The 12,847-nt window shown below is 41.0% G+C and overlaps 1 protein-coding gene across 2 annotated transcripts in view; it reads right to left on the reverse strand.

Moving 5' to 3' along the window:
* Positions 1-12,847, reverse strand: part of SRGAP1 (SLIT-ROBO Rho GTPase activating protein 1) — a gene marked incomplete at both ends in the record, with an annotated part of 316,091 nt that overhangs the window by 147,001 nt on the left and 156,243 nt on the right. For both annotated transcript variants that reach the window (XM_080706566.1, XM_080706565.1), the window contains 2 exons: positions 4,048-4,210; positions 9,820-10,015. In XM_080706566.1, the coding sequence (XP_080562692.1) occupies positions 4,048-4,210; positions 9,820-10,015 (359 nt within the window). The remainder of the gene's footprint in view (positions 1-4,047; positions 4,211-9,819; positions 10,016-12,847) is intronic.

The raw sequence follows: 12,847 nt of genomic DNA on the forward strand, positions 1-12,847 counted from the left end.
TATAGTGGCACAGGCCGGTAATCTCAGTACTTGGGAGGCTGAGACAGGAGTATCACAGGTTTGGGAATGGCCTCAGCAACTTAGGGAAGCTGCCCATTAACTTAGTGAGGCTTTGTTTCATGATTAAAAAAAAATAGGGCTGGGGATGTAGCTCAGGGTAGAGTGCTCTTGGGTTCAACTCTCAGCACCCCAAACAGCTAAACAACAACAACAATGCCCCAAACAACAACAAAAACAATACCCCAAACAACAAAAATACTAGCTAAATGTTACCTAAGATTTATTAAGTCAGACAGTAGGCTGAATTGCTTTCCATATATAACTCATGAATCTTCCATGGGATTCTCTGGAATAGGTTACCTTACCCACATGGCAGAGGTGGGAACTGGGGTCTAAGAGGCTTATAAATACCTCCAAGTTCATATAGCTACTGGTAGTAGCAGAGTCTAGATATGTACCCTAAATATCTGATTTTAAGAGTCTAAAAGCTGAATCACTATATTGTGCTAACAGGTTTCATTACAGCTTTAAAAGCTTAAGTCTGAAATAATCAATATATGAATAATTGAATATTGTTGTTTTAAAAAATTTTTACTTTCCTTATCTGTTGAAAACTCTCTGTCAAGCTAAGGAACTCTGTCTAGAACTGGTTCTGATGGGATTAAGGTCTAAGTCTTGAAGCTGTTTCCTCCTACAATCATGAAATTAGGCATCTCTACAAGTGTCTTCTTAACTATTATATCTATTTGAACACAAAATAATTCCTGGAATTACTGGCTCTAAATGCCTTATTTGACCTAACAGCTTGAATAGAAGGATTTTCTCTCATTGACTAAATTGAGTAAGATGTAGTTATTTAAAAGGCCCAAACTCTTAAGCCTGTAGCATGGATCTGGATCTGCACATAGACATGGGCATAGTTTTGAAAAATGAGGAAGTCTTAAAAATCTACTTCCAAGAAAGACAAGCATTAAAGACCCCACAGCAGTTCTAAAGGCCACTTCAGACCAACTCTGATGATTTCTTTCCATTTTGATAAAAAATCGGCTTGTAACCTTGAGTCACAACAATAGAAATGGCAACAAAAGTTGGTGATAAAAAAAAAAAGGGAGGCGTCTTGCTTTCTAATCTAAAGGGACCAAATTCTCTAGACTCTGGCTCCCTTTGGATTAGGATGACAGCAGTGTTCTAGTGGGCTGATTAATCTGTCTCTTCAATAACCTCTGGACCCCTCCTTTTGCCTTTTGCTTCTCTTTAGCAGCAACAAAGATGGAAAGGTGAGGTGTGCAGTCTGCTGCTATCATTTAGGAAGGCATCTGTAGTTGTCATAACCATTCCCTTTGTTGCTGGCCAGCAGTGGTTAAAGTACAGAAGGCTGTTCAGAAAGCATGGAACATCTCTTCCCCCTCCCCAGATGCCTAATTACGTGAATCCACCATAGATTCTCCGAGTTTCAGAAAATCTCTATAAAACAATGCTAGGTAGCAATCACTTAGACATGTCTGTCTTTGTCTTTCTCTCTGTATATTTACTACATGCCACTCGAATCCCTCTAGAAGAGCCAGGAACTGATTCCTCTAGTTACTGGGACTACTGGCTGCCAGCTACTAATCCCTCTCTAGGAATCACCCTGCACCCAAGGGAGCTTTGAGTGGTTTTGGGTCACCTGAAGATGGCTTATCCCTTCTCAGGAGCAGTTGAAATCCAATGCGTGTAAACCAAAGGCCAGGCTTCCTGGCCTGCATATGAACCAACTCCAGAGGCCACCCAGCCCCAGAACTCCTGGGTTCAGCCTCTCATCTGTCCAATCTTGCCTTTTTTACTCCCTTTGAAAGCAGTGAGTATCCTCTTGAATCTTTTGAATTATCTCCCCAGATCACAAAGCAAGCAAGGAAGCAAGAAGAAAAGCAGGGATTCAAATGAATACCCATCTCTCAGTCCTATCAACTTTACCAAGACCTTGACCTTGACTTACAGAATACAGTTCCTTACATCCTAGCTAGACACACAAAGTCCCTTCTTATTTGACAATATTTTCTAGTCTCACATCTCATCTCAGTTCCATACAACCTCTGGCGGGGTCACATTGAACTCTTCTCCTGGATGGGTAGGAGCTCTTCTCCTTGTCTGAGAAGCAAAATCTCCTCCTCCTCCTAAAAGCCTAGTCAAGTACTCCTTCTTGTCTGAAGCATTTCCTGACCCCTGGATAAAGTGAAGATTCCCAGCCTCCCCTGGGCTCCTGCAGTGGGGCCTGCATCTCTTTAGCATGCTAATTCTTAATTATTGTAATGAGCTTCTCACAGGCAGGGGCATGTCTTTTAACTCTGCTTTGCCAGCCAGGCATTTTAGAAATGTTATGCTAAATGGATGAAAAGATGAACTCCACTGAGGTGCTGGTCCAAGAGGCTCTGGCTGAGTAGCTGCCAGCATCCCTGGGACTGGGAAGTGTCTTTACCATCCTCTGAATTTAAATAAACTTCAATCTCCTTGCACATGAGGGCTAGTTTTTCTTCATCTCTGGAACTTTTATGACACCTAATGCCCCAATCTCCTGCTCCCAGGAGATGCTCACAAACACCACCTGAGCTCAACGAGGTCCCCATGCAGAGGGATAATGTGTGAGAAAATCACTTTCACAGCTCAGTTTAAACTACTTTTTAAAAATCTCTATTATTAGCCAGGCGTGGTGGCGCACGCTTGTCATCCCCGCACTTGGGAGGCTGAGACAGGAGGATCGCACGGGTTCGAAGCCAGCCTTAGCTACTTAGTGAGGCTCCCAGCAACTCAGTGAGACCTTGTTTCCAAATAAAAAAGGTCTGAGAGTATAGCCTGGAGGTAGAAAGCATCTGGGTTCCACCCCCAGCACCACACACACACACACAAAAAAAAAAAAAAAAAAAAAATTCTATTATCTAAGGTACAAAGATATTTCTCTATTCTCTTCTTAATTAATATGCTCCTTAGTTCCAATTTTTAAAAAAAAATTCTCTTTTGTTTGAAACCCTTTTATTCCCTATGTAATAAAGCACAAGATAACTTGGAACTTGCTGAATTCCATTTCCAGGCCAGAAATCAAATCTAATGTGGATACATCAAACACAAGAAGACATTTTCCAGCTGGCCTGCCTAACACTACTACTTGGTTTTAAGGGGCCCCTTTAAAATATAAATAAATCATAATCTACAGGGTGGACCCTCCCTCTGTTGTGAAACTAATAATTATTTACTGAAGCGGAAGTACAGGTAAAAATACTGGCACTAAATACTATTGGGACAAAGCTGAGAGGGTCGGTGGAGACTCTTGTCCTACATAAAAACCGAAAGCCAATCTTGTTGGGCAAATAGCTGCATTCTCCGCACAGGAAATGTTCCAATTTTGTTATTGTTCTCAACAAAAATGTCCAAACAACAAAAAAATTGCAAAGTTGGCAGAGGCTAGTAATGATGACAGGAAGCCTTAAAAGCCCAGTTCTTTCTTTCTTTTTTAATGGAGTTGGGAAGGACGAAACTCTTCAGCGTGTAAGGAACTGGGTTTTCTATGTTCTGTGGAATATTTTTTTCATACTGCTTTTTCACAGCCTCTGCTGCTGGCCTAGTGGGAGTAAGAAAAAATTGTGATAACATTTTCCCGAGAGAGAAGCACGTGTGGTTATCTTGTTCTTCACAAGTCTGGTCATGTGTGAGCCCAAAATCAGAATCTGAGGCTTTTTCTCTCTCAAAGGATTTTCCTTCAGCACAGACAGCTCCTGAGGACAGAGGTGCAATTTGAAAGTAGGCCTTTTTCAAAATTTGCTCACATTGTTTAAGTCATAGATTCAGTAATTTGCTGAATATAAGTATTAGCAAACAACAATATATACATACCATATACACGGCACACACATTCTCTCTCCCTCTTTCTCTCTAGGTATGCCTGCTCAGGTTTGACTTTTTATTCTGTATCATTTAAATTTTCTCTCCATTTTTTTTTTTAATCGCTGTTTCCACTCCTGGTTGCGGGCAAAGCTTCCTGTGCAAGCTCGCCACAACAAAATTTATTCAGCATACCTTTTTAAACATCCTGGTGGAGTCCTCACTTATCTGCATGAAGCGCATGATCACGTTGTTCAGGTAGATGTCACTCAGGGTTGCGTGGTCTTTGCTTTCTCTCCTCACTTGGTTCAGGAGCAAATACCAACAGTTTACAGGAGACAACAGATTCTGGTCTTTCCTGAGAAGTGAAGGAAGAATTGTGATTAATTTCAGAGCTGCCCCCTAATCACCTGAATTTGTCACCCAGGTCATCTAAGGAGTCACAATGGAAGGGGACCGTGGCTGTTCTTTCTGCTCTGAGCATTTCTTAGACCAGGACACTCGACAGCTCACAGAGCAGCCTTCCAGCTTGGGCCTAACGTAGAGCCAACAATTTGCCAGGCTTGGAAAAACTTGGTCTGAGAACACTGGTGAAAGCCTGCACTCCTGACGGGGGCCAAAGGACCCTAACTTACAAGCGCTGCGGCAGCCCCTTCAGCTTTAAGCACACCATTGGAGACAGCAATTTATGTTCACATAAAAATCTATTGACTACTGTCTCACAGACAGACTGTAGCTTACCACCGCACACAAAGTGTGCTTTGAATACCCAGTCTGCTCTTGGAAAAGAAATTTGGCTGGTTACGCTTTTCATGGAACATAAATTTGAAGGTTATTTATTAATCTCTTGGTACCTAGCCTCCAGCTTCCCAAAGAGTGTTCCAGGGGGATCAGAACTTTATAGCATTGTCTTGAGGCTCATGAACAGAACCAAGTTTGCTGGCTCATGACTTGTCACAAGTCCTGCTGAAACCCATTAAACTTTTCCAGATTTGTAACTGCTCCTTGTTTTCATTCTTTTTTTTTTTTTTTTTTTTTTTTGCCCCCTGGATAATAAAGCTAAAATTGACTGTGAAACATACAAAAAAGGGACATTTTTAAAACTCTTAAAGAAAAACTCTAAACAAAAGCATAAGAGACTGGGATGTTACTATTTCAAAAAGAATCTTGTTCTTGTTTTTGTTTGGTTTTACCTTAAGAATAACCAGTTATAAAAGAGCCGAGTGAGCCAAGCGTGGTGGTGCACACTTGTAATCCCTGCACTTGGGAGGTGGAGACAGGAGGATCATGCAGGTTCGAAGCCAGCCACGTAGGCTTAAGAGACCCTGTTTCCAAATATAAAAAAGTATAAAATAGATCTGGGAGTGTAGCCCGGAGGTAGAAGGGCTTTCAGCAACCCCAGTACCACAAAATAAATAAATAAATACATAAATAAATAAATTAATTAATTTTAAAAAGGACCAAGTGGCACAGAACATTTATCCTAACTCGGAAACAGAAGTGCCATTTCATCAGATGTGTTATTTATGATCATATATGACCCTAAATATTAACTGAGTTGGGGGAATAATTAAATCAGATCTTTTTGCCAGTAAGTCTCTCAGATTCTGGATTTAATACTGCATCAAGTTAAAACAACCTTCTCTAGAGAGAGAGAGAGACAAAAAGCATAACGTGAAGGCAGAAATGGGCTTGGGGAAGAGATACCTGATCTTGGATCCTGGTCTATGAGCATAGTACCTCAAACTCACTACGGCACAGAGAATGATGCCCTCTCCCTAGGGAATTCCTTCTTTTTTTCCTCAAAGCCATCAAGAAACAGTGGTTGTTTGGCAAGTAACTGGAAACTTTCTATTGGCATTCTCTAGCTACCAAGCCCCCTAGGTAAATGTTACCTTATTAATATCAACTCTATATACACATTTTATCTTGAAGTAGCTCATGAATTCTTTGAGGATATTTTATACATTTTTTGTATCCTCAGTGCCTTGCCTCATTGTAAGCATTAATTATTATTTTCTTCATTGGATAAACACATTATTATTGCCTTATAATAGTCATGATAATATCAATGATAGTAACATTAGAAGCTATCATTTACTGAATGAGAAGTAGTTCACAGGTCATGGACTCTGCCCTATCTAGGTTCTTATTCTAGCTCACTAGCTATGAGGTCTTGGGCAAATGATTTTAACCTCTCCATGCCTCCGTTATTGTGTAGACTGGATAAAATGACAGTACTCATCTTATAAGATTTTTATGAACATGATTTGAGTGAATGCATACTTTTGAGTGCTTACAATGAAGCCTCAGGCACAGAGTAAGTGCTATATAGAACTAGCTATTTTTATCCAGGGCTGTTCTAAAGAGCTGACATTAATTCTACTTAATCCTCACCACTACCATTTAAGGCAGAGATCTTTGTGTCCTTTCTATCAATGAGAGAGCTGACGCTTAGCAAGGCACAGTGATGGATAAAAACTGGAGCTTGTGTCTGAGTGAATCTTTGTGTTCAAAGAGGCTGATCGAAGCCTCGGTCTTTCCACTCCACAGTGGCAACTTCAGGCCAAGGATTGTTCTGCACAATAAGCATCCCCACACTGAAAAGAACAGACCCCAGAGTCCAGCACAAATGACTGTTAACATTTCTGTGCTAAAGACATAGCATTTGCTTTGGACAGGGGAGAAGAAGCACTGCCTTCATACCCTGTGCCAGCTGTCAGTCATATCCAGGACACTGTCATGTTTCTCACTTAATGGTCATAACACTACATTGTATGTGTCAGGAAACCAAGGCTCGGAGAAGGCATGTAACTTAACCAAAGTCATACAGCAGAACCATTATGCAAACACAGGGCTGGCTGGCTGTTTAATAAGCCCTGTGTTTGAGTTTTTCCTAATCCTGGTTTAACCTTTCCATAGACTTAGTATCTGTTTCATCATTAGAACTATATTCAAGAATAAACTTACTCAAGTCAAAGAAGATTTCAAGCTGCTTATCTTGTGAAAACCAAACCAAACCAAACCAAACCAAACCAAACCAAACCAAACCATCAAACCTGGGGAGATAAAGAGTAGTGTCTGGGAGCAGGGGCCTGGCCACATTTTCAGTTCATGACCAATCATTAAGCACATGGGAGAATATGCTTGCTCACATTAGTTAAATGGATGAGTAGGCTGTCTTATTTGTAATTCCTTTCAAAAGGGGACCTTTACTGTAATGGTTAATGCTGGATCCAGTCTCAGTCTCTGCAAATACGTAACATCTGGTCACCCTGGAAATTATTATTAAGACTTATTTCTATTCTGGGGCTAAAATTAGAGACTAAAGCCATCCAAGACAGATAGAATTTAAAAAGAAAGGAAAAAAACAGAAAGAAAAGTAAAAAAGGCATTCCTATCCCTTATCTGGAATTATTCTACATTTGTCTTTCAAAGGTGCCCCACTGTACTTTACATAGAATCTAAGATCAAGGAGAGGTGTAAAATGAAACTGCAGAGCCAGTGGCTTGGTTCTCAGCAGCCTCCTCTGGGCTGAGCTGGCAGCGCTGCTGGTAGCCCTGTGCAGGTGTGGAGGTGGTTTTCCATTTTACCTTTTCAGTGGGCAGTGGCTCTTCCAGTCTGGGTTACAATGTAAAAAGGTTGGTGGTAGGGAAACCCTCAGTTTGTACCCACTCATCGTCTGCCCCCATGTGGGATTAAAGGCTGAGTACCACTGCCAGTTCGATTTTCACTTCCTTATTCATTTTTTGATCCCCTCAAATTTCCTTTGCTTTCCTGTGGGTCCAGTTGCACAATTAAAAGATGCTTTTCTGGGTGTGGGAGCGTATGCTTATAACTCTAGTACTTGGGAGGCTGAGATAGGAGGATTGCAGGTTCGAGACCAGCCTCAGCAACTTAGTGAGACCCTGTTACAAAATAAAAAATAAAATTGGGCTGGGGTGTAGCTTGAAGGTAGAATGCCTCTGGGTTCAATACCCAGTACCACAAAAACAAAACAAAACAATACAATGACAAAAAAAGATGTCGCTTGTATTTTAACCAGCATTTCTAGGAGCTCTGTAGCAGAAATATTTTCCAGATTGTCTGGCTCACAGCAGTTCCATAAATGAAAGTCTGTGCTGTCTCTCTCCCATCCTCCAACTGCTTACGGTTCCCTCCCCATCCAGGGTGGGAGGGAACCCACTCACTGTGCGAGCCCCTCGGGTTCTGCCTCCTCTACTGTGTCTTCCTTCAGCCTGCTGTTCTGCCTTTGGCTATTGTCATCATTTTAAAATGCAGGTGTGGGGTCACTTTTCTCTTTAAGACTCTCCTGGGGCTTATTATGCTCTCTGTGTAAAGTCAAAACCACCCAGGAAGATGTCTAAGAATTCCACAATGGGCTCCAATGCCCACCAGGCTACTTTCTGCAGAACCTGGCCTCCACTCCTTCCTTTCCTGTCCCTTACCCAGGAAGCTCCCTTGGCCTGGAGTACCTTCCTCCACTCCCTTTATTAGCCAACTGGTCCTTCAGGTCTCTGCTTAGATATTATTTTTCCAGAAGGTCCCCATCCCCACCTCCATCGTAGCATGGATCAAGGCCATGTCTGTCTCTGGCAGCCTGCCCTGGTCTCCACTGGAACACTTCTCCTGGAGTTGTCTGCCTTCTCTCTTTCGCTCTGTCTCCAGGACTTAAATGATAAAGTAAAATTCATTAACTGAATAACTTATGTGTATATTTTAAACAAATAAAGTACAATTAATGTTATGGTGTAATTATGCTCATGCACAAGCATTTCACCAAAAGCCTCCCTCCTTCCTTCCTTCCTTCTTACTCACTCCTTCCTTCCTTCCTTCCTTCCTTCCTTCCTTCCTTCCTTCCTTCCTTCTTACTCCTTCCTTCCTTCCTTCCTTCCTTCCTTTCCTTTCCTTTCCTTTCCTTTCCTTTCCTTTCCTTTCCTTTCTTTCTTGGTACTGGGGATGGAACCAAGGAGCATTCTACTTCTGAAATACACCCCCTGCCCTATTTTTTACTCTTTATTTGAAACAGGGTCTTACTGAGTTGCAGAGGTCCTCACTAAGTAGCTGAGGCTGTCCGTGAACTGCGATCCTCCTGTCTCAGCCTCTCAAATGCTGGGATTACAAGCTTGTGCCACCATGACCAGCTTAAAAGCCCTTGTTTCAAATCAGTTTCAACTGCAATAATCCCATACACGAGTGGAGGGGGCAGGTTGGGGAGCTAAAGTCAAACCTATTGCTTATTTTTCTCTAAGATCACTACAGAAATCTTGAGGTTGTTGCTTGAAGAAATATCTTTAAAATTTGTTCCTTCAAATACCTAACTATGACTGATATTAACTCTCAGTTTTCTATAATCAAGAATTCTAAAGGCAGGCTAATATCTCAGCTACTTGGGGGCCTGAAAAGGGAGGATCTCAAGTTCAAGGCCGGCCTTTGGCTACAGAGTAAGCTCTGATCTCAAAAAAAAAAAAAAAAAAAGAATTTTACAAAAATGTCTTTTCTTCTTATATATAAATGTATGATGTATTGGAGGCTGGGTGGACTGATGCATGCCTGTAATCCTAGCTACTCAGGAGGTGGAGGCAAGAGGATTGCAAGTTGCAGGCTAGCTTGGGTACTTTAGCAAGACCTTGTCTCAAAATAAGATTGTAAAGTGGCTGGATGAAAGCTCAGTGGCAGTAGGATGCTTCAAGGACTCAGGTTAAATCTCCAGTACTAGAAAAAAAAAGGAATGTATATTTATAAAAATAAATGTATGTATGAAACAATAATTTCAAGGGAATACCATTAGTTTAAAATGTGACAAATGAATGCTCATCAACTATAATTGCACAGGGTTGTTTTCATTTATGGAGATATGCCCACCCATAGCTTCTCCATCAAAAAAAAAAAAATCTAAATTGCTAAGGTTTGGAAAAAGGCAGAGAATCACCATATAAAGGTGGGTTTGAGTTGCATCTGTCTTACTTGTATTGTTGATGATCCTTGGTGCTTCGTGTTTTGGCCATGAACCTCTCTGCCAACTTCTCTAGGTTCCGAGAATATTCTGTCTCAATTTCAGCTTTTTTCCGGAAGAAATCTTGCAGGTCCTGGAGGAGTTGAACTCGCATCTCCGTCTGCTGCTCAAGGCATTTTTGTTGTTCTACCAGCTGAGCCCGAATTTCTAGGGAAAGAAGAGAACCCATGTGATGATCTCATGAGAATTACTGAGGTGTTCTACTAGACTGTGCAAGACACAGGAATAAATCCTACTATATATTTAGCTCTGTGTGGGACCTGTGTCCAGGTCAGTTATTTAAGTAAGCTATCTACTGACCCTTTAAAGGTATACATGAGACTCAGGAAAGAATGTAATGAATTAGAACAGAAATATGAGTCATGTTTGTAATCCCACAACCACGTACGGAGTCACGAGGAAAATAAAACAAGCCCTTCTCTCAATTCATAGCATGGGACATCTTTGGTAACTTTTCAACAGCATTTTACCGCACCCATCCCTTTTGAGTGTGAATAGCAAAGAAATGGACAGAATTTCTTTCAGACTTCCAAGCCACTACATGTTTATTTGCCAGTTGGCACATACAGAGGCTGACATCTGGTAATTTTTATTTAGTGCAAAAACTTCTCCTTCGTAAAACACATAGCTTCAGGGTTTATAGGAATGTCGTGCCTAAAAATAACTTCCTTCTATCCGCAAATAATCCATTCATAACAGGGAAACCCTCCGACTTCATTACTCGGCTCACAGCCTCAAGGCCTGCTGCTCGGCCTTCACTTTTTGTACAGTGTTCAAACTAACACCCTTATCGGCACGTAAAATTGTGAAAGACTCTTTTGACGATTTTAATACATTAGGAACATGAAGTCTAGTCATCTGGTGATTTAGCAAAAGCAGAAAAACAAAAAATGTGGCATGCAAAAATATCTGTAACTGACAGTTACAAAGAAACATGTGTGTTTTGGAAAATGAGATACAGTAACTATTAACTGCTGACTTGTTTTTGTTCTAAGATTCAGGGCTGACCTCCAAAGACAAGAATATTTATACTGCAAAATTTCTTTATTTCATTTTCTGCAGTGTTGATGCAAATTCCCTAAAAGAAGTCATTGACTCTTTCTCTAAAGCTTTTAAAAATACTTTCATTTTAATTATACATCATAGTTAGATTCAAAGTAATACAGTTATACATCACAGAGAGATTCAAAGTGATATAAACATATCTGCACACAGGAGTCGGTGTATTTCCCTCTGCTTCCCAACTCATTCCTCTCTCTTCCTACATGTCAGAGAGATTGGTAGTGATACCTTCAGATACGGACATAATATTATTTGAACTGTTTCTTTTCTCAATCTCCCTTTTCCCCTGTTCCCACTTCTCTCCCTAAATTCCCTTCCTCTATTCTACTTGTCTTTCTGAGGGCACTCAATCGAATTCAATGGAGTTAGTAGAAATCAATGTCCAAAGAACACTTCTTCAATTTCTCCCTATTATTCCTTTTCAACAGAGGACTGAGCTGACGATAGGCACAGAACTTGACCTGCTTAATTGAGCCCATTAACAGAAGGGTGGTCAACTTCTGAGGAGCCAGTCAGAAAATTTGCTGAGTTTTTATGAGTTAATTATAAAACAATACTTATGATTCTACTAGTTGACACTTGTATTATCCTCCACCTTAAAATGAGTGCATTCGAGATGAGGGAGATTAAATTCTTTATCTCAGAACTTCAGTTAGTAAGTGGTACCCCCAGGGACCTCCAAGGCTGAGCTGTTAGTCTAACAAACACTTCCTGCCTCCCTTCCATCTGTCCAACATTTCTGAGCAGCTCTGCTGTGCCTGGCTTATATCCTAGCAGAGGACACCAGACCTTTGCCTTCCACAGGGTTACACTCCAGACAGTGCTGCTTCTGGGGAGCCCTGGGTGAAGACAGGGAAGCATTTCCCACGTCTTCTCTTGGTTACTCAATCCTGGATTGAGGGATCTCCTTATTAACTGCACAAAAGTGAGGCAGACACCAGAGTGAGCACGGGATCTCAGGCTTCTAACTACCTTGGCATCTGGGTTTTAGTCAATCGGTAAGCGTTTTCCAATAGAGTATCATAATCACTGTGCCTGCCAAACTCTTCTCTCAAAAATACAGAGCTATTTTTATGTCATAAAGAAAATAAATCAAGGGTGGAGGTAGTTCTCATTTAGGAATCTCATAGTCTTGAGATGAAGTAATTTTAGCACATCTTTCTGGGCTAAGAGAAAAGAAATCAATTGTCTTAGGCTATCAACTTTCCTCCCACCTCTATGGTGTGTGTGTGTGTGTGTGTGTGTGTGTGTGTGTGTGTGTGTGTTCTTAGAGAAAAAAATAGTAAATAAAAGTGGCTGAAGGAACAAATATCAATCTCATTAGAGATGCCAAAAAAATTATATAGACTTTCTTCCTCAGTCTCTCTCTCTCTCTCTCTTTTTTTTTTTTTTTTTTTTTTTTTTTTTTTTGGTGGTACTGGGGTTCCTGGAAACCCTTCTACCTCCGGGCTACACTCCCAGACCTATTTTATGCTTTTTTTAATTTTTGGAAACAGGGTCTCTTAAGCCAGCACGGCTGGCTTTGAACCTGCGAGACCCTCCAGTCTCGCCTTCCAAGTGCAGGGATTACAAGTGTGCGCCACCACGCCTGGCTGGGCAAAGTATTTTACCGTGTGTGTGTGTGTGTGTGTGTGTGTGTGTGTGTGTGTGTGTGTTCTTATAGAAAAAAAATAGTAAATAAAAGTGGCTGAAAGAACAAATTATCAATCTCATTAGAGATGCCAAAAAAATTATATAGACTTTCTTCCTCAGTCTCTCTCTCTCTCTCTTTTTTTTTTTTTTTTGTGGTACTGGGGTTCCTGGAAACCCTTCTAAATCCGGGCTACACTCCCAGAACTATTTTATGCTTTTTTTATATTTGGAAACAGGATCTCTTAAGCCAGTGCGGCTGGCTTCAAACCTGTGCAATCCTCCTGT

The sequence above is a fragment of the Muscardinus avellanarius genome, assembly GCF_963383645.1.
Source record: "Muscardinus avellanarius genome assembly, chromosome: 11".
In the NCBI taxonomy this organism is placed as follows: domain Eukaryota; kingdom Metazoa; phylum Chordata; class Mammalia; order Rodentia; family Gliridae; genus Muscardinus; species Muscardinus avellanarius.